General features: G+C 37.9%; 1 protein-coding gene across 2 annotated transcripts; it reads right to left on the reverse strand.

Moving 5' to 3' along the window:
* Positions 1 to 12,962: 12,962 nt before the first annotated feature.
* On the reverse strand, positions 12,963 to 21,612 carry LOC125316108 (disease resistance protein L6-like). Of its 2 annotated transcripts, none has more exons than XM_048283346.1 (7): positions 21,043 to 21,612; positions 19,164 to 20,250; positions 18,679 to 18,984; positions 16,953 to 18,557; positions 14,327 to 14,380; positions 13,781 to 13,987; positions 12,963 to 13,323 (listed from the first exon to the last, which is right to left on the reverse strand). In XM_048283346.1, the coding sequence occupies exons 1-7, from the start codon at positions 21,567 to 21,569 to the stop codon at positions 13,210 to 13,212; spliced, it is 3,900 nt and encodes a 1,299-aa protein (XP_048139303.1). In that variant the 5' UTR covers positions 21,570 to 21,612; the 3' UTR covers positions 12,963 to 13,209. The 2 variants fall into 2 exon arrangements, with proteins under 2 accessions (XP_048139303.1, XP_048139299.1); XM_048283342.1 differs by having other exon boundaries at positions 14,327 to 14,383.
* Positions 21,613 to 22,310: the final 698 nt, after the last annotated feature.

Genomic DNA, 22,310 nt, shown 5'->3' on the forward strand with positions numbered 1-22,310 from the left:
TCGGTACGGGTCGAGTGGTCAAGTAAGGACCATGTCAGAATGCGAAAGGAAAAGCAGTCATGTCACTTGAGATTATTAGTTAATTGAGTGATCGATCATGTTGGTTTGACAAGTAAAAAGCAATGAAAATCATTTGGTCTTTTGGATCGAGGTGTGTCCGAGCAAATCTTTTGCCATCAAAAACAACAAATAGAGCATGAACTTATTATGTGGATGGTGTATTTCACAACTAATGTCCATGCAGAAAATGTCGGAACACATGGTTTTTATAGATTGTGACAAAGCCAATGATGAATCTCGCAAACAGCCCAGGCATTCTGTCTGCCTCAGTGTGCCGATCGTCCTGGTGAACTGACCATCGTCTTCCAGTTAAAGAAATTAAGCCAATTACATTAACCCACAACCCCAAAAAAATCACAAGTTTACACGCATTTTCTGTTTGTCAACAACGTCGTCGACAAAAGAGTTTGTCAATTTTTTTTTGAAAAAGCAAGCCAATGGAAAAGAACCCAATCTTTAAACTTCAACCTCAAATTGGTACACTCATAATCAAATTTATTCAAAAATAATTTTTTGATCACCAAACAATCTCAACCTGGTACACCTGCGACAAATTTACCATCCATTGGTTTCCATTAAATTTTATCATCAAATTACTGAGTTGAATGGTATGTGACAATTAACGAGTGTACTTGTGGTTTTTACCCACCATGACAACTAATTTGGGGTTTTTCGGGTCATTATCTCAATTTTACAAAAACTATAAATTTGTTACAAACGTATCAGTTTGGATTTTTTATGGTTAAAAAATTAGTTTTGGATAAATTTATTATACTTTAAGGTTTTTGGTGGTAAAAAAATTAATTTGTAATAAGCTGGTGGATTCACCCGTTCACGGTGTGGAATCTAACTGGTAACTGGGAAAAGGCGACAGAGAAGTGATTGATTAGGAGGTTTTGTTACCAAATCTTTATCAGCTTGCTTGCTTATTACTTATTCCTCATTTTAAAGTCGCGAAACATCGTTGCTGTCGCTGCTTGCAATGCGGGGCGGTCTTCGGAGAAATGATGCAAGATGTGAGAAAGAAGTAGCTGAATACCGTCCCTAGTTAACAAAGCCACACCCTAAACACATGACATGAGAACAAACTTGTAACAGCGACATAGCAGTGGTAATTGCAATATGTTGCTGCTGCTTTATTTCTGAAGAATCCCAGCAACATGGTCCTCCAAAGAAGACAAGAAATCTGAAAATCTCTCACGACACCGAGGCGATACTACGCCCAGACAGCTAACAATGGATAGTCCTAGATCACCGTTCATCTGGTGGAGCAAGCGATGTCGAGATGTGAAACAGAGAGTGGGTACATGAAGGAGGTGGAGTACATGAACGAGAGGACCTGATTGGGGGCGAGGGCCATCCCGTTGTTCACCAAGCAGTCGTCATAGGCGACCCGCTTGAATATTCCTGGGTTTATAACAATGTCGGAGCTGAATTCGCCGCAGTGGAGGTGAACGTTCCTGACGGTGCACGCGGACGAGCATTTATTCGTAATTTCAACCAGGAAAACTGGAATTCCCGAACGACGACTGCCGGATGTGGCTTGGTTTACCGCAATGTCCTTTGCCGAACAGCTCACAGATTGTTGGAGGCTGCACTTCACCAAACCTGGACGGAATTGGGAGCATATGATTGATGAGTCCTAGTTTTGTAGTGGAAAATAGAACTGAAAGAAATTGCAGAATGATCGATAATATCCTCAGCACACAACTCGATCATCTGTTGTAAAAAGGCATAGTTAACTTTAATCTGAATAAATTAACTCTGTCAAACACTTATTTCTAATCAAAACCAATCGAATTGCCAACCATATGAATTGAAAAATCACAAGAAGGCACACAAAGCATGATGCAGAAATGGAGCAATATAATTTAGGGTCCATTTGCTTGAAAGAAAATTGTTTCCACAAAGTATTTTTCGACTTTTCAATGTTTGGACGACGGAAAATTAATCAATTTATAGGAAAACATTTATCAAATCATTCATTTTTCATAAAATAAATAGAGCCTTGTAAAAAAATTGGAGTGATCATAGTAGAGACTATACCATGGTCAGATAATAGGATTATTAGTACAACCGCAAGCAAGATGCGAACTTCCCAGAGCGTTTTCTTCATTGTTGTCGTCTCCACACTAAAAAAAAAAATAATAATAATAATAAATTACGACTAGTTTCTCACCAAACTGAGAATCTCCCTCTCTCTCTCTCTCTGAGTATTGTTATAATGAAAGAGATGACCTACACTCCTTCCCTGAGGAATATATAACGAAAGAGATGACCAGTGTTTGGGAAAGTGGATAAAGAAATTTCTTGCCAAAGTAAAAGGAGGCTTTTGGCTAAATTCTTTGACGCCGCAGCTCACTAGAAAGGTTTTAGAATTACTCTCCGCGTTCCTGGAAAATGGTAAGAAAGGCTGTGTAATGAAAGGTAACTTTTCAAAACTATTCTCTTTGTGTTCCTTGACATGGTAAGAAAGCCTGCTTTTCAGTACTAATCAATGGAAAATGAGAGGATGACTGTCCCATTACAGTGCTAATTTTTGGTAACAGGGCTGCCTCCACCACAGGTTTTCCCGAGAAAATCTTTCAAATCCCATTTGGCGTGCCACCTAATTGGGGATTCCTTAAATTGGAAACAATAGTAAATCAATCGAGATAAGAATAAACAAATAAAAAAGACGCTTATTGCAGACAGCATCGACATAAATTCCTTTTGTATTTAATATAACAAGAACGGTTTAAACATCTTTGTCGCAGGCAAAACATTTGTATCACATGAGCAATATCCCCAGTGTAGAACATTTTTCACACTTACAGTAGTGAAAGAAAAATATCCATAATTAGACAAAAAATAATACTGTTTTCAAAATCAAATCTTGAATGTCTGTAAATATCTTAACTTTGCTTGTGGAGAAACTTTTTTGATACCGCCAAAATTGGTATTAAAGGTCCATTTGTTTTGTGAAAAACAACTTTCAGAAAAATACTTTTCAGATTTTCTCTTCTCTATCTATGGAGAATTATTACTAAATATTTTCCTCTCTCTCTTAGTATTGTATAACGAAAGAGATAACCAATGTCGAGGAAAGTGGATAAAGAAGCTTCTCACCAAAGCAAAAGGAGGCTTTTGGCTAAATTATTTAATACTGTGACTCACTTGAAAGGTAACTTTTCAAAATTACTCACTACACTCCTGAAAAATGGTAAGAAAGCCTGCGTTTTGAATGTAACTTTTCAAAACTGCTCTCCTTGTGTTCCTCAACTTGGAAAGAAAGCCTGCTTTTAGTATTAATCAATGGAAAATGAGAGGATGACTGCACAGTTACAGAGCTAATTTTTGGTAAAGGGGCTCCCTCCACCACAAGTTTTCCCCAGAAAATCTTTAAAATCCCACTTGGCGGGCCACTAAGTGGGAATTTTTCGAATTAGAAACAATAGTAAATCAATGGAGATAAGAACAAGCAAATCAAAAAGACACTTATTGAAAACATTATCAACATAAATTCTTGATGCATTTAATATAAGAAGAACCGTTTAAAGATATTTATTGCAGACAAAACAAATGTATCATATGAGCAATATCCCCAATGGAGAACAATTTTTACACTTACAGTAGTGAAAGAAAAATATCCATAATTCGACAAAAGAAATAACGTTTTCAAAATTAAATCTCGAATGTTTATAAATATCTTAACTTTGCTGGTGCAGAGACTTTTTTTGATACCGCCAATGTACTTAGGAAGTAAACGTTCACATTAAGGCTTTGTTTATTTCGCGAAAACCAACTTCCAAGAAAACGTTTTCCTAATTTTCTCTTATCTTCCACTTTGGAGAAATATCACCGAATATTTTCTCCTTTTTCTCTGAGCATTGTATAACGATAGAGACGACCATTGTTTAGCAAAGTGGATAAAGAAAATGTGGCTTTTGGCTAAATTCTTTGACCTTGCAACTCACTCGAAAGACAACTTTTCAGAATTACTCTTCCAAGAAAATGGTAAGAAAGCCTGCATTTTGAAAGGTAGCTTTTCAAAACTACTCTCTTTTGTATCCGTCGACATGATAGAAAGCTTGCTTTCAGTATTAATCAATAGAAAATGAGAAGATGACTGCACCATTACAGTGCTAATTTTTGGTAACGGGGTTGCCTCCGCTGCAAGTCTTCTTGAGAAAATCTTTAATCCCACTTGGCGGTTTACTGAGTGGGAATTTGTCAAATTAGAAACAATAGTAAATCAATCGAAATAAAAATAAGCAAACAAAAAAGACGCTTACTGAAAATATCATCAACATAAATTCTTTTTTCATTCAACATAAGGAGAACAGTTTAAACATCTTTATTGTAGACGAAACAAATGTATCATATGAGCAATATCCCCAATGTAGAACATTTTCACACTTACACTAGCAAAAGAAAAATATCCATTATTCGACAAAATGAGTACAGTTTTCAAAATTAAATCTCAAATGTCTGTAAATATCTTAACTTTACTTATGGAGAAACTTTTTTTTACACCGCCAACTTACTTAGGAAGTAAAAGTTCACATTAAGGTTCTCTCTCTGTAGAGAAATATCACTGGATATTTTCTCCTCTCTCTAGTATCGTATAACAAAAGAGACAAAGTGGATAAATAAACTTATTGTCAAAGCAATTGGAGGCTTTTGGCTAAATTCTTTGACTTTGCGACTCACTCGAAAGGCAACTTTTCAAAATTACTCTCTGCTTATCTGGAAAATGGTAAGAAAGCCGGTGTTTTGAAATGTAACTTTTCAAAACTACTCTTTTTGTGTTCCACGACATGGTAAGAAAGCTTGCTTTTTAGAACCAATCAATGAAAAATAAGAGGATAACTACGCCGCTACAACGCTAATTTTTGGTAACGGTGCTGTCTCCACTGCAAGTTTTCCTGAGAAACTCTTTAAAATCCCACTTGGCATGACACTAAGTAGGGATTTTTTAAATTGGAATTGATAGTAAATCAATCGAGATAAGAATAAGCAAATAAAAGAGAGACAAAACAAATAACATATGAACGATATCCCCAATGTAGTACATTTTCACACTTCCAGTAGTGACAGAAAAATATGCATAATACGACAAAATGAATACATTTTCCATAATTAAATCTCTAGTCTGTAAATATCTTAACTTTGTTTGCGGAGAAACTTTTTTTTATACTGCCAATGTACTTAGGAAGTAAAAGTTCACAATAAGGCTCCGTTTGTTTGGCGAAAAATAACTTTAAGAAAAACATTTTCCAGATTTTCTCCTCTTTCTCTTTGAAATATCACCGAATATTTTCTTCTCTCTCTTAGTATTGTATAACGAAATAGACGACCAATGTTTAGGAAAGTGGATAAAGAAACTTCTTGTCAAAGCAAAAGGAGGCTTTTGGCTAAAGTTTTTGACCCTGCAACTCACTCCAAAGGAAACTTTTTAGAGTTTTACTCTCTGCGTTCCTGAAAAATGGTAAGAAAGCCTGCATTTTGGAAGGTAACTCTGCAAAACTTCTCTCTTTTGTATCCTTCAATAGTATTAATCAATGGAAAATGAGAAGATGACTGCACCATTACGGCGCTAATTTTTGGTAACGGGGCAGCCACTACTGCAAGTTTTCTTGAGAAAAAATTTAATCCCACTTGGCGGTTTACTGAGTGGGAATTTGTCAAATTAGAAACAATAGTAAATCAATCGAAATAAAAATAAGCAAATAAAAAAGACGCTTACTGAAAATATCATCAACATAAATTCTTTTTGCATTCAATATAAGGAGAACGGTTAAAATATCTTTATTGCAAGCGAAACAAATGTATGATACGAGCAAAATCCCCAATGTAGAACATTTTTCACACTTACACTAGTAAAAGAAAAATATTCATAATTCGACAAAATGAATACAGTTTTCAAAATAGAATCTTGAATGTCTATAAATATCTTAACTTTACTTGAGGAGAAGCTTTTTTTTATATCATCAACGTACTTAGAAAATTTTTTCTACCACCAATGCACTTAGGAAGTAAAAGTTCATATTAAGGGTCCGTATGGTAACACTCCATGAAAAGTGTTTCTGTTCCAAAAGTGTTCTCAGTACACTTTCGAAATAGAAACACATATGGCTGAAAAATGTTCCAAAAGTGTTCCGGAGAACACTTTTGAAGCCAAAAAAAGAAACAAAAAAAAACTTGTTTCTAGGTTTTTGAAAACTTTTTAGAAACAACTCCAGGGCGAGCTCGTGCAAGCCGCCGCCGCCGCCGGTCGAATGTTGCTGGCCGTCACGAGTCGCCGACCGTCGCCGGCCGCCGGCCACCGCCAGTTTTAAATCCTTCCTTTTGGTCAAAAAAGTATTTTTTTTTTGTACTTGCCACACGCGTTTCTATTCCCGAAAATCGTAGCCGAGAACAGAAACAAAAAAAAAAATGTTTCTGTTCCAAATATGTTCCCGTAAATAGCAACGTTACCATACGGACCCTAAGGATCCGATTGTTTCGCGAAAAATAACTTCCAAGAAAACGTTATTTGGATTCTCTCCTCTCTCTCTCTGGAGAAATATCACTGAATATTTTCTTCTCTCTCTGAGTTTTGTTTAACGAAAGAGACGCCAATGTTTAGGGAAGTGGATAAATAAAATTCTTGCTAAAGCAATAGGAGGCTTGTGGCTAAAATTCTTTGACTGTGCGACTCACTCGAAAGGTAACTTTTCATAATTGTAAAAAAGCCTGCTTTTTGAAAGGTAACTTTTGAAAGCTGTTCTGTTTGTGTTCCTCGACATGATAAGAGATAGGGGTGATTGGTTCTAAGATGGGTGATTTCCACTCTATAATCGTGAATCAACCGCAAGGACCGATTTCGCAAAATGGGAACCGTGAACCACTTGTTTATTCCATGAATCCACCCCGAGAACTGAATCACCGGTCCGGTCCAATTCCCGGGTGGATCTATGGAACCAGTCCCATTATTACTTTTGCTTTGTTTCATTATTGCAGAATGGCTTCAGAAAAGAGGATGAGTTCTCTTACTTCCTAGGCCTCTATAGACTAATCCACCATTTATTTTTTTGGCTAACTTCTTATTGCTTGTATGCAACTGGGACAATGTATGTTCTGAATAATTTTTTTTTTTTTTTGTTAATGTAGACGTTTATATGCTAAATAACACTTAACAACGATGCTGAGATATATCTCAAGCGAGGACCTTAAGTGAGGTAAGCTTGCTATATCTCAGAATTGAGGGAAATAGCTTCAATTAATATACATACATATATATATATATATATATATTATACGTAAATAGGCTAGGTCTGGTTTGTCGGTTGCATGGTTCCCACCTAAAATCGGGAACCGATCCTATACCCGCCGGTTTTAGCAAATTGGAATTGGGAATCGGACCGATACCCGGTGGGAACTATCCAAAACTAGCTAGTTCGGTATGGTCTGATTTGGGTGCTGTTGCAGCGCTAAGTTTTGGTAACGGGGCTGCCTCCACAACAAATTTTCCTGAGAAAATCTTTAAAATCCCACTTGGCGTGCCACTAGTGGGGATTTTTTAAATTGGAAACAATAGTTAATCAATGGAGATAAGAATAAGCAAATAAAAACGAAGCTTACCAAAACATCATCAACATATATTCTTTTTGCATTTAATATAAAAAGAATAATTTAAACATTTTTATTGCAGACAAAACACCTTGTACCATATCAGCAATATCCCCAATGTAGAACATTTTCAGCAGTTACGGCAGTGAGAGAAAAATATCCATAATCCAACAAAAATGTTTACATGTTTCTTAGTTAAATCTCGAATGTCCATAAATATCTTAACTTTGCTTGTGGAGAAACTTCATTTTATACTGCCAATGTACTTAGGAAGTTAAAGTTCATATTAATGCTCTATTTGTTTCATGAAAAATAACTTTTAGAAAATATTTTCCTGATTTGCTCCTCTCTCCCTCTCTGGAAAAATATAACTGGATTTTTTCTCTTCTATTTGAGCATTGCATAAGGAAAGAGACGACCAATGTTTTAGGAAAGTGGATGAATAAACTTATTGCCAAAACAAAAGGAAGCTTTTGGCTAAATTTTTTGACATTGCGATTCACTCGAAAGGTAATCTTACAGAATTACTCTTTGCATTCCTAAAAAATGGTAAGAAAGCTTGCGCATTGAAAGGTAACTTCTCAAAACTACTGCCTTTGTGTTCAATGTAACTTCTCAAAATTACTCTCTTTGTGTTTCTCGACATGATAAGAAAGCCCGCTTTTCAGAATTAATCAATAGAAAATGAGAGGACGACTGCACAGTTACAACGCTAATTTTTGGTAAAGGGGCTCCCTCCACCACAAGTTTTCATTAGAAAATCTTTTAAATCCCACTTTTTTTTGGTCGAATTTGAAATCCCACATGGCAGGCCACTAAGTGGGAATTTTTCAAATTAGAAACAATAGTAAATCTGGAGATAAGAATAAGCAAATAAAAGAGACGCTTATTGAAAACATCATCAACAAAAATTCTTTTTGCATTTAATATAAGAAGAACGGTTTAAACATCTTTATTGCAGACAAAAACACATGTATCATATGAGCAATATCCCCAAGGTAGAACATTTTTCGCACTTACAGTAGTGAAAAAAAAAATCCACAATTCGACAAATTGAAAATAGTTTTCAAAATTAAATCTCAAGTGTCTGTAAATATCTTAACTTTGCTTGTGGGGAAACCCTTTTTTTATGTCGCCAATGTACTTGGGAAGTAAAAGTTCAAATTAAGGATCCGTTTGTTTCGTGTAAAATAACTTTTAGGAAAACGTTTCTCGGATTTTCTCTTCTCTCTCTCCGGAGAAATATCACTTAATATTTTCCCCTCCCTACTGAGTATTGTATAACAAAAGAGATGACCAATGTTTAGGAAAGAGGATAAAGAAACTTCTTGCCATAGCAAAAGAAGACTTTTGGCTAAATTCTTTGACACTGCGACTCACTTGAAAGGTAACTTTTCAAAATTACTTTATGCATTTCAGAAAAATCATAAGAAAGCTTGCATTTTGAAAGGTAACTTTTCAAAATTACTCTCTTTCGTGTCCCTCGACATGGTAAGAAAGCTTGCTTTTTATTGGGAAATATATAGTGAAAGAACGGGAGGCACAACAACACTGTGTGTGTGTGTGTGTGTGTATTGATTTATTTGCTCCACAACATTATTAATGGTTTCTGGCAAATCTCCTCCATGGTACAAAGAATAGTAGATAGCAATTTCCTTCAAGATCTCAAAATAATTGGAGAAGAATGCTGTGTTTATTTGAGAAAAACAAAAATGAAAGTTGAAGCAATGAGCAATGAGCATATTTTTTTGTGTGTGTGTATGTATATGTATATATATATATATATATATATATATATATATATATATACACACACACACACACACATTGCGAACAGACATGTTATTTCGAAAATGTCATGACTTTTCACATCCTAAAAGAATGCAACTTTTCGTATGAAAAACTGCTAACTCGGACAGATGCAACATTGTGTCCGAAATGTCAAATCTGAAAAGTTGCAACCATTGGACATAATTAATCAATTAAAATTCAAAATTAATTAATATAAAAAATAACCGCAACTCTTATGTGAACAACCAGACTATTTCGCTAGGATATTACTGTTAAATTATTATTTAATTTCAAAAATAAAAAATAATAAATTGTTTGTTGATTATCGACTGGGCCCGCGCAAGTGTGCTAAGAGAGCCTAATAATCACGCATCGGCATGGGGGTTTAGTGGGATCTAGCTCACTTGCCTATTTCTCTATTTGGAAGATTACAATAGCCTTCTAAATAATAAAGTGTTTCACACTTTCGTTTCTATCCTATATGGGATGAATAAAAGGCACTTTTCTTGTTTGCTTTGCAAAAAAACTTCAACACTTCTAAGTATTAATCAATGGAAAATGAGAGGATGAATGAACCATTACAGCACTAATTTTTGGTAACGGGGTTGCCTCCACCGCAAGTTTTCCTGAGAAAATCTTTAATCCCACTTGGTGGGCCACTACCTGGGAATTTTTCAAATTAGAAACAATAGTAAATCAATAAGCAAATAAAAAAGACATCTTATTGAAAACATCATCAACATAAATTCTTTTTGCATTCAATATAAGGAGAACGGTTTAAACATCTTTATTGCAGACGAAACAAATGTATCATATGAGCAATATCCCCAATGTCGAACATTTTTTACGCTTACTTTAGTGAAAGAAAAATATCCATAATTTGACAAAATGAATACAATTTTCAAAATTAAATCTCGAATGTATGTGAATATCTTGACTTTACTTGTGGAGAAACTTTTTTTTTATACCACCAATGTACTCAATAAGTAAAAAGTTCACATGGCTTCCGCGAAAAATAACTTCCGTAAAACGTTTTTTAGATTTTCTCCTCTCTCTCAAGGGAAATATCAATGAATATTTTCTCCTCTCTGAGCATTGTATAACGAAAGAGACGACCAATGTTTAGGAAAGTGGACAAAGAAACTTCTTGCCAAAGCAAACGGAGACTTCTCGAAAAAGTATACTTTTAGTGCCAAAAATTGTGTACGGAGATCACTTTAATGCCAAAAGTTTTAATCGGATCACTTTAGTGCCAAGTTTTTTTTTAAAATGATCGTTTTAGTGCCAACTTCGATTTGCTCCATCGGAAATCCGACGTGATATTATTTTATTATTATTTGAAGGCGATGTGGCACCCGCGAGATCCAATCAGCAATTAAAAAAGGTAAACATTAAAAAAATACTAAAAATAAAAATAAAAACTTAATTAGTTTTTTTTTCAAATAACTTAAATAAAAAATAAAAATAAAAACTTAATTAGTTTACAAAAATAAAAAAATACAATTTTTTTTCAAAATAATTTGAAAAATTAGGTTAAAAATTAACAAAAAAAAGTAAAAACCCAAAAAAAAAAAAAAGGTGAACTTGCGGGCGGTGAGGGGTTACACAGCCCTCGTCGCCTCCGCCCCACGTTGCCGGCACTGGCCGGCGGTGGTGGGCATGGCCGGCGAGGGTCACCGAGCCTCGGCCAAGGGCCGGTGACCCCTGCTAACTGCAGGCCGGAGCTCGGCGACCCCGCGGGCCATGTCCCACCATTGCCGGCGATGGTGGGGGTGGCGGCGGCGGCGAGGGCTGTTGTCCACCTAGATTTTTTTTTTTTTTTAAGTTTGAGGTTTTTTTTTTTTAATTTGTAGCTTATTTTTAATTTTATTTTAAATAAAGTTTGTATTTTAAATGAATTTAATTTTTAGCTAATTTTTAAATTTGGATTTGTTTTATTTTCATTTATTTTAAAGTGCATAAGTCTACGTGGCAATCCATGTGGATTTATTTATTTTTTAAAATGTTATTTTTCATTAAAAAATAATTATTAATGGCACGTGTCAATTTTGGCCGGAAATTCTCGCCAAAGGCACCAAAGTGATCCTTTTATTTCTTACTTGACACTAAAGTAATCTAATTGAACCACCCACTTGAGTGGCGCCGCTGGTTCGCGCACTCTTCCTCTCGCAAAAGGTCGAGTGTTCGAATCCCGGAGGCGTCGCGGGGTGACTTAACCGGTGGCACATGTGTGGTGGCTTGCATGTGTTGCCCCCGGGGTTTACCTCCCGGCTGCCGGCCATGCAGCGGTTCCCCGGGTCACCGAAAAAAAAAAAAAAGTAATCTAATTGAAACTTTTGGTACTAAAGTGATCTTCGTACACAACTTTTGGCACTAAAAATGTACTTTTTTCAAAGACTTTTGGTTAAATTCTTTGATCTTGCGACTCACTCAAAAGATAATTTTCAAAATTACTCTTTGCATCCTTGGAAAGTGGTAAGGAAGCCCGCGTTTTGAAAGTGACTTTTCAAAACTACTCTCTTTGTGTTCCTCAACATGGTAAGAAAGCCTGCTTTTCATTGTTAATAAATGGAAAATGAGTGGATGACTGCACAGTAACAATGCTAATTTTTAGTAAAGGGCTGGCTCTGCTACAAGTTTTCCTGAGAAAATCTTTAAAATCCCACTTGGCTGGCCACTAAGTTTTCAAAATGAAATTTCTTCTGTCTAACCATAGGATTTTAAATGAAATACATGTCGATGGGCACGATCGATTCAAAGATGGGCTATTGGCTATTCAAGTGGGTAATTGGATCAATCCCACCGATTGAAGAGCAAGCGTGAAATACATATCACTTGGGACAACACTGTTGCCCGTTACGATTTTGATTGAAATTTCTCCCGTCTAACCATATATAATCTTGTTTTTGGAACCCTTCTTTTGTGTTACTTTAGACTGCTATTTAAGATTGTATCAAAGGAGGACACAAAAGAGAAGTGCAAAGTAAACTATGTTTCTGTCGCCATGGGCTCTTTCATCTACCTTTTTCTCTTGCACACGTTCTTGCTGACTTCACTGATTATTCTTGACTTCTCTTTTGCCTAAAAGCCGTCAGTGCATGGATTTAGGTTCATTCTTTTAGCAAGGCAAGCGTTTTTCGATTGCCATCTTTAATTGGTCCTTCAAAAGGCCATCACATCAACTTGGACAAATTGTAACATGAGATTGAATGCGTTAGTTCCTTTCCTAATGAGATGGACCTGTTTTGTTTATGTACTTTATAGACGAGTGACAATGGCGGCAGTGAAATTACATTTCGTGACGGAGAAGAAGCCCCGGTTAATTGGGCCTGCCTTCACGAAAAAAGTGGGAGTTGGCCCATGATCTTATCAACCATGAAAGAGCCTTCGAGGATGAAAATCCTAGGAATCACCTGTTTGCCTGACAGGCAAAGGACGAAGGATTTGGTCTAGGCAAAGAACATTAGAATTGGTTTTATGGTCATAGAGTGGTTAACCGATGAGTCTCGAACAATATCAGCAAAGACAGATTCATGAAGCATGCATCTACAGGGGACCTCTCGACATAATGAGATGCATATACTGAATCGGAACAGATTAACTAGTGAAATCCAATCAAATTCGTGATATAAATAGGGTACTTGCACACCATTGTCATTTTATGGAGGAGAAAAAAAAGGAGTGAATTAACAATAGAACTACTGAAAAGGAATGAACCCACAGAGGCCTACGAGACGGCTACAGAACCTCCTGCACATTGTCGTCCTAGTCGCCGTCATCGTCCTCGTCATTGTAGTCGCCCTCATCTTGGTCTTCATTGGCATTGTCTTCCCTGTCGTAGCCATAATCATTGTCGTCGAAGTCATCACCGTCATTTTGCTGAGGAGAGGGAGGATTTAAAATATCAGTTTATGGTGTATTAAACATCTTAAGAAGAAAAGATCGAAATCACCAAATATCTTATCACATTGCATTAATTCCTAGTTTGAACACCCAAATGCAAGTAATTAGAAAGAATCAACATAATCTCTTAATTCCATCCAAGTTGACTAATAGAAAATGCTGGCGTGATTTTTTTTTCCCTCTCAATCAGTAGGTACTCGGATTTGACAAAAGTGGGCAAAGCAAAGGATGGCCACGTGCAAAAAGCCCTTTGTTTGATTGAAAACCAACAGTTTCACTGTCAATTTCTTCAATCACGGTGTTTAGTTGTAGCAAGCTCGCGATCTAGAGCAATAACTATCACTAGATTTAATTTCAGCTTTTCAACAAACCTGCACGAGTTTTGAATAGAGAACAGATTTCAGCTGAGTTATAGGCTATTGTCGTCTCTTACCTCCTCTTCGGCTTCTTCATCGTCCCTCTCTTCCTTGTCCTCGTCGTCATTGCCACTACCATTGCCGTCGCCATCACCTTCCTCGTTGACATTGTTGTTCTCAATGTTATCGTCCTCAGAATAAACTGGCGAAGGCCAGCGAGATGACTGCAAACCCTCATGCAGATTGTTGTCCTCGTCATCCTCACGGCCATCGTCCTCGTCATCCTTGCTATAGTTGTTGCCGTCGCCGTCGCCGTCGCCGTCCTCATTGAAATCGTTGTTCTCAACGTTGTCATCCACGGAACAATCCGGTGAAGGCCAGTGAGACGACTGCCAAACCTCATTTAGATTGTTGTCCTCGTCATCCTCGCCATCATTGCCCTCATACTCGTCGGCCTTGCTATCGCTGTTGCCATCACCTTCGCATTCGCCTTCCTCGTCTACACTGCCCTTCTCATTGTTGTCGTCCACAGAACAAACCGATGAAGGCCCGCTAGACGAATGCACATTGTCGTTCTCGTCATCCTGACCATAATCTTCCTCATTGTCCTCATGCACACTGTCGTCATCCTTCCTGTCGTCGTCATCGTCCTCATGCTCATCCTCGTTACCATCATCTTGCTGAGAGAGGGAGGTTCCAAAATACCATATCTCAAATAGATTAAGAGAAAACAGAATGCCAAAATATCATATGAATATAATCATTGATTTGAACACCCAAACGCAAACACCTAGCAAGAACCAACATAAAGGGTTTTCACAAATTTGAATATCTTCATTCCCTCAAAATTGGAACAGAGCAACTGTTAGGCTTTGATCAACTTCTTCATGACTTTCCCAAGACTTGACACAAACGAAGAAAAGAAGGAGATCTGATTTAGGAGACAAAAGTGGGTTTTTTCAAGGATCAAGTACTGATATGATGTTCGACCAAAAAAAAAAAGTACTGATATGATAGTTATCGAACGAGGGCCGACCGCCATCTCTGACACCCAACGAGGATCACGGGCCCTTGCCGACGCAGCCCGATGGCCTTACTTTCTTGTTCAAGAATAAATTTTTAGCTTTGTAACTCTTTTAATTGTTATCCACTTTTCTTTTACCTTTTTTCCCTCTAATTTTTAGTTATTCTTGTTTAAATTTTTCTAGCCAAATTGCGCTGAGAAAGGCTTAATGAAACACCACACTACTAACAACACTCCACACTTCAGCAAACTCGAAAGAAAGATGAACATAACTTAGCGTGGTAGTAAGTTGGTGAGGAGACCTAAGTCAAGCAGGCAACCTAGAGAGTGGTCGATCTGTAAGCTGTCATGTTGTTACTCTTGTGGGTTGTGACACGAGGTGAAAGGTTTTTGTTACGAGACACTCGTTGACAGTGATAACATGTGTGAGAAGATTCTTGTGGTAGAGAGTCTTGTAGACATGTGGCTTGATCGATGTGCACATGCGGCGGTCGAGCGGCCCAAGGAAGCGACAAATCATGCCGTGACTTAGCTGCAAACTCAAGCCATTGTGGAGATTTGTCGAGAATGTCATGAGTATTGACCAAGATTTCGAGGCTTGTATACGAGTGAATGGATGCAAATAGGCATCTGCTTGTGTGTAGGGGTGTTCGGAGGGTCGTTACCGCACGCTTGCAGAGGCACCTGTTAGTCCACCCATACCACGTCGAGCTTGATCTCCCGGAGCCTGAACGAGTCGGGCCGCGCAACCAAGAACCCGGTGGAGCCGAGGACATGCATAGGACTCGTTTTAACCCTATTTTCAAATCCTTTTGGTATTATTACAGGCTGTATCTTCTTGTAATTGTTTTGGGTCAGCTATTTTCACTCTTTGTCCGACTAAATCCACCCAATTTTTACCAAAAAGATAAAATTGCCCTCAATAATTCAATTGCAATTTAAAGTCATGGCCCCAAATTTATTTACTTTCTTCTTCTTTTTTTGGTTTTTCTATTTCTTCGTAGGATCTGGTAAACAAAATGACAAAATCCCCACGTATATTGAAGGCACTATGTTCTTCTATTGTTAGATTTTACTTCCATAAATTTTAGTTGTGGTGATAAGAGAAATTCCCAAGAAACCTAGCTCTTTTCTACTTGTCGAGCAAATTTATGGATAAATTGTCAAATAGAATCTAGAAAATATGTCATAGAAATTTTTTAATACAATCATTTGTTTATAAATATTAAATTTCACTTTTTGTTGTGTACATTACCAATACCGTCAAATCCCTTTTCATCAGTCTTCTTTTTAGATATATACACACACGGGACGATCAGTGGAAGAAAAAACTCTCCTCAAAGTTATTCAAAAATAAAATATAATTACATTCTCCAACTCGAAACTTTAAAGATGAAAATTAATCAAATCAAAACAATGCAGAAAACAAGGTTTTTTTTTTTAAATGCTAATGATATAACATTACTTTTGGACTAACAAAAATAAGTATCGTCCATAAAGAATAAATGAAATGATATCAAAATGTCGAATCATGCATAATGTTTTTAGTGTGTACCTGGATATTTCTATAACTTCTTACATGCTTTACGTAAAAATATCTTGGGTAAAAATAAAATATTTAATATAGATATTAAAGAGACTTGATATATTTTAGACTAATGAAAGTAAAAATAAAAGATCCACCAAGAAAGTGAGCTTTTGAAGTAAGAGAGATAAAGTTGACAAAAAACAATATATAAGAGAGATGAAGAATAGACATGTTCTTGTAAGAGAAATGGTGTAAAAGAGACTTCCAAATTTTTTACTATATCATAGAATTTATCTTTTTTCCCTCACTATTAACGAGATACTTACGGGGTATATAAAATGTAATAGGATTATTTAAGAATACCCTAAAAAACTTTAATATACTAAAAAAATTAAGTATGTGAAATGCTTAATTATGGTAACTAGATTCTAAATAGAAATAGAAAAAAAAAAAAAAAGACTGGTTTAGAATGGACTAAAATCACAAATAGGAAGAAGGATGTAAGATACCTGTCACTTCCCAAGGTGACACACATAAAGCAAATGAAGATTCCTAGGATTTTTAATGAGATTGTCCATGGTTGCACAGAGTTTAGAATCATGCTATTCTCTCTCTTGGTTTGAACAGAGCAGAAATGGAAAGCGAATGAAGCAGACTAGAACGGTGATGATCCAAAGAACAGAAAGAAGGCGCGCACCTGTTCCAATAGAGGATCCCCTGTTTCTGTTTCGCAGTCGTAGAAAGTCATTTCGATTTCGGAGTCCGACGCTTGTGTTGTTGGTGCATTCAGGATCTTCTCTCTGTAAGACTCCCAAGTGATGCTTGAACCATCCGGACCGGTGTCGAGTAACTCCCCGCAATCGCTCATCTGTATCTGGCACCCCTTTGGTATTTTTGAGCTCGACGCATCAGCTATCCTTTCCATGGATCTGCAATTATTAACTTTCAGCTGCTCCAGACGCTCTAACTCGTGCATGCCCTCGACAACCTGCAGGCTCTCGCACCCTACAAGGCCGAACCGCGTCAAGTTCTTCAAGTTTGACAGACCGCCTATCCTTTTTAGTGCAGTGCACCCTTCGACAGAGAATACTCCCAGTGGTTTGAGCGTAGAGGCAAAATGAATCTCCTGTAGCTCTGGGCACCTCGACAGCCGGAATACTTGAAGCATCTTTAGGGAGCTGGAGACAAGGGACACTCTCCTCCCACCATCGGTCAACTCGGGAGCTCGTAGCTCGTTGCGCCCTGGCTCGTCCGACAGATTAACCAACCTCTCTAAAGACTTACAGTCCTCAATGCATAATCCCTCCAACGACATTAAGACACCGAGAAATCGAACTTCGACTAGCTCCGTGCAAGAAGACACCTGAGCTTCTATCAGTTTTCTTAAACTCGATGGGATCGATAATCTTTTGACGAGTTCACACCTTCTGATAGTCAACGTTTCCAACTGAGGAAGCCCATCGAGCTGTACCTGTTTCACCCGAGTGCGATCAAGCTCTAGAGCTGTCAGGTTTGACGGAAGTTGTTCGAGGGATTGGAAGTCTAGTCCATACAGAGTAAGTTCTTTCAGCAGAGAAAGGGCGCCCAACCCTGTCGGCGGTGCACGGACATTTAAAAGGCACAGCTGCTGCTTCTTCAGTTTGGATAACATCCCAATCCACTGCAAGTCATCGCCACTTTGTATTATATTTGACGTGGCGTCAGATTCAGAGCCATCAGATAGGAGCAGTTCAACTAGATTAGTAAGGTTTGAGAGGTTAGGGACAGTCTGCAACGAACTGGATCTCAGCCGTAGAGCGGTCAAACTGCTAGGAAGCTCCGGCAACTCTTGGATCTTATGACAATGCTCTAAGTCCAGTGTTTGGAGGCGACCGAGCTCGCTCATTGTTCCGGGCACTTCCACAATTGGTGTGGATGATGCATTGAGAGATGACAGGCTTGGTAGTCTACCAATGGAATCTGGCAATCCCCTGATAGGCGTGTGCGATACATCCAACTTCATCAATGACGCTAACTTCGAAACCGATTCGGGGAGTTCGCTCAAGCTGTCACAGTTTCTGAGAGAAAGGTGCTGAAGATTCCTTAGCTCTCCAAGTTGTTCAGGCAATTTTCCAAGATTTTGACATGACTCAATACTCAAATCAGTCAGCCCCCACAGTTTTCCAATAGAGCTGTCAATTTCCATCAAAGATGCACATTTAGAAATAGTTAACTTCTGTAAAGCCGAGTATTCGGAAAATGTCGGAGTCCTGTATATCGACGTATTATTTTCAAGAGTGAGAACCTTCAGTTTCCTCCCCTCCTACAAAAGCCAATGAAACATCAGGAACGGACAATTGGTCGTCTGTACGAGAAATCGGATCGTTTGTCCTTTGATCCTCTCAAAAAATGAGAAAATTAAACCAAGAGGGAAACTGACATACCTTGATGAGGCTCCTGACATGATCATCCGTGAACCCATGGCCAACGAGATTCCCCACAACCACGTTTTCTAGATTCAAATTGGTTGCCTCAAAACGTGGATGACGTTCAGAACTTCCATCAGGGTAGAACAAGCTGATCCATTTCAACTCGGAAAGACAGCCAGCAAAGTCACCTTGGCAGGTTATGTTGTGCAACCACAGCATCCGAAGATTTGGGAACCGTTTAAGTTGCTCCGCGGTGATGGTCATGTCGTCATCAGTCCATGACCAATTTGTCAAATCCAGTGCTTGAACGCTTGTCTTGTTCTGCCCATGACATTGAGGAGTAGAAGCAGGAATTTGTCAATATCATACAATTTTACTCCGTTGAAGAGAAGGAGACAAAAATGAAACAGAAAATTAGCTCCCAGTTCAGAAACGCGAATCCTCAGTTACGAACAAGGTAAGTAATTTTTTTATTCAAATTAAATTTGGTCATACTTTACCTCTGTTGATCTTATTTCGCGAATGATGTCTTCTGTAGCCCATAACCTGGAACGCTCTTGATTAGCAATTGCCCTTCCAAGATCTCTAAACTGATCATGTACCCATAAGGTATTATCATCTAAAACCTTTATTGTGCATCTGTTACTAAGGACATCAATAGCATATTCCGGGCTAAACCCACAATCTTTCCATGCAAAGGCTGGATTAGTCTTATCTTTACCGATGAAAAAGCACGCAACGTCAAGAAATATCTGTTGTTGATCCGTTTCTAAGGCATCATAGGTAATCCTTAGCTTTCCTGAGACATCACTATTGGGTGTTTTCCTTAGCTTCTCTAGCATCTCTTGCCATATTTTTTTCTCTTGCTGAAGAAAAAGCAATGAACCTATTGCTCGAAGAGCTGAAGGTAGTCCACCCGTTGTAGAGACGATGTCTTTTGACAAAGTATCATAATCGGCCGGAGGAAAGTCGGCATCGAAGGCATGCCTGCTGAAAAGTTGAAGCGCATCTTTGTCACTCAACACCTCCATTTCATAAGGCACGATTTCATACTTCAACCCTCTGATTTTCAGAACACTTTTGTCCCTAGTGGTAACAAGTATCCTAGTGCCAGGGTACAAAGAATTAATTCCAATGAGGTATTCGATTTGGTTTCCCTCATCAACATCATCCAATACAACTAGTACCTTCTTGTTGCTAATCGTTTCTCTAATCGTATTGATCCCATGATCAATGTTATCAATGTTGCGAGCCACTCTGGAATTAGAGATATCGGACAGCAATTGTTCTTGCAGCTTCACCAAGCCCTTGGTTTTTGCCATTTCCCTTACGCCATCGAGAAAGCTGCAGTTTTTCCCAAAGCGAGGACATAATTGGTTGTAGATGATCTTGGCAAGTGTTGATTTACCGATGCCGCCCATCCCGTAAACTGCGATGAGCCGTGCACCACCGGATTGGATGTCTAGTGAACTGTTTATGGCTTCTACTCGATCCTCCATTCCAACTAAATCTCCAGTCACTTTTCTTTGTCTTGTCTTGAGTCTAACCACAACCTCGTTGACAACAGCCTCGATAAGATCCCCCTCGCTGTCAGAAAGTTGAACAGCTTCAATTGAGAAAAGGTAACAAATTCGCAAAAATACAATCCAGCGCTAAAACTTTCAGAAAATAAAATCAAATACTAAAATTTATCAAACTAATACAATCAAATCATTCCGTTTGCACCATCTAAATTAATGAATGGAAAATATTGACTTGGCATTAGAAAATAGGCCAAAAAACTATAATAAATTAAAATAGGTAATAAGAGAGCCACGAAGAAAAGTGGTAAGAAATCTTGCTTGCTCCATCTCCAGTAGCTTTTTTCTCCAACCTGATCATTTGTTCGATTCTTCATTAAAACTTTTCATGGTTTCTTTGAATTGTGTTCTTGACATAGGAGTTTGAAATACTACATGGAAGCTCTGCTGGCCATGGCTGCAAGCTCGAAGAAGCTCGACCAACCCTAGCCCCGACCTCGACGAAGCTCCTGCCGCAACGGCCAAACTCGATTAAGCTCAAGTGGCCATGGCCGCGAGCTTGAAGACTCTCCAGCTGTCGTGGTTGTGGTGCATTTTTCTATTACTAAATAAAGCGGAAGAATCAAAATTTCTTGTAAAAAAAAAAGGAGTGGAAGAATCAAAATATAAATGTATGATGAAGTATGGCAATATTAGATTTACTTATTTCTTTTGACGTGGAAAAGAATTTTACAAATTGTTACACAATGGAAAGGTGAAAACGAAATTAATCCTATTAGGTCCTAATAATAAATGACTTTTTATCAAATCAATAACCGATTATAAAAGATAATTTTGACATTCACGGTTAGATGATTACCCCGGATATTTATTCAGCTCCCACCCCTTGGTGCCATCAACTTCGCTGAGTGCCTGACGCCATGTCTCTATGTCTTCGGAGCTGAACTTCTTCTGATCCTCCATCTTTTGCTCCAAATTAAGTATGGTATCGTGGTACAACGAGGTTCTCAGCTTCACATCAGCAGGTTTCACGTCATAAAAGATGGGCAATATCACCTTCTCATTCCCCTCTTCTTTAGATTTAGAGGTGTTCTCCACCATCTTTGCAAGCTCGCGGAGGCACCAGTGACTCGAAGCATAATGTTTGGAGAAAATGGGTATGTAAAGCTTGGAGTCGTCGATTGCTTGCAGAAGGTTGCCACTAATTCTTTCTCCTGGTCGAAGCTCTTCGTCATCCATAAAAACGCGAATCCCTACATCTACCAAGGCGTGGTAGAGGCTATTGGTGAATCCCCGACGAGTGTCGGGCCCTCTAAAACTCAGGAACACCTGATACTCACCTCCGAATGGGTTGCTGGTGCTCGCTCCTGTCTCTGAGTTTGCCATAGGAGCTCACTTGACACTTAGCAGGTCACCCCTCTATTTGTCTTTCTCTATATATGTGTGTATATATATATACACACACACACAAGGCACGATTGAGGTACTTTTTCATCTAGCATGTTGTACTAGGTGTAAGCAATTTCGTATGAACCGAAGATATTGTTGACACACTTTTATGCACTTTTTTGCTTATTTTGAAAAGTACCGACATTTGTTTATACGTAGAAGATTAGCATTTAGTTTAATAACCTACGAATACTTATTCTCGTGACTTACCAACTTCTTTGAAGTTGCTAACTATTATTCGATATTACCAAACTTAAGTTGACCGATATACCAACATGTCACATTAAAAACCAATTAATTTTAATCACTAAGCAACTTTTTCTCTTGTTTGGTTTGGAAAAGTACTAACATTTATTTATACTTTCAAGATTCCTAACTACTTTAATGATATACCAACGTTTACTCTTATGGCTTATTAGAATAGTGGCCTAAATAGAAAACATTTGAAACCATGGCGACGACAAGGTTTATTATTTCAAACATTTTGTTAAGTCAGGGAACTTGTTAGCCTCGCCTAGTAATAAAATGTTTCCTTCTTCAATACACTAATTGTCCATAACATTAGAAAAATTAGTAAAAAAAATATACCTAAAAAATCTTTGTTCATGATGACCCATGAGGCTCTAGATAACAATCTCCTTCATGTTGCACATGTTGGATTTGCTGCAATGTTCACAA

This window comes from Rhodamnia argentea, chromosome 1 (genome assembly GCF_020921035.1).
Source record: "Rhodamnia argentea isolate NSW1041297 chromosome 1, ASM2092103v1, whole genome shotgun sequence".
Classification (NCBI taxonomy): domain Eukaryota; kingdom Viridiplantae; phylum Streptophyta; class Magnoliopsida; order Myrtales; family Myrtaceae; genus Rhodamnia; species Rhodamnia argentea.

Excerpts from the sequence above, each read along its gene's own strand:
- LOC125316108 (XM_048283342.1), bottom strand. The coding sequence starts at position 21,569 with ATGGCAAACTCAGAGACAGGAGCGAGCACCAGCAACCCATTCGGAGGT. Across the intron at positions 20,251-21,042 it reads GAGCTGAATAAATATCCGGG|CGAGGGGGATCTTATCGAGG; the intron begins GTAATCATCTAA and ends ACTTTCTGACAG. Across the intron at positions 18,985-19,163 it reads GCGAAATAAGATCAACAGAG|AACAAGACAAGCGTTCAAGC; the intron begins GTAAAGTATGAC and ends TGTCATGGGCAG.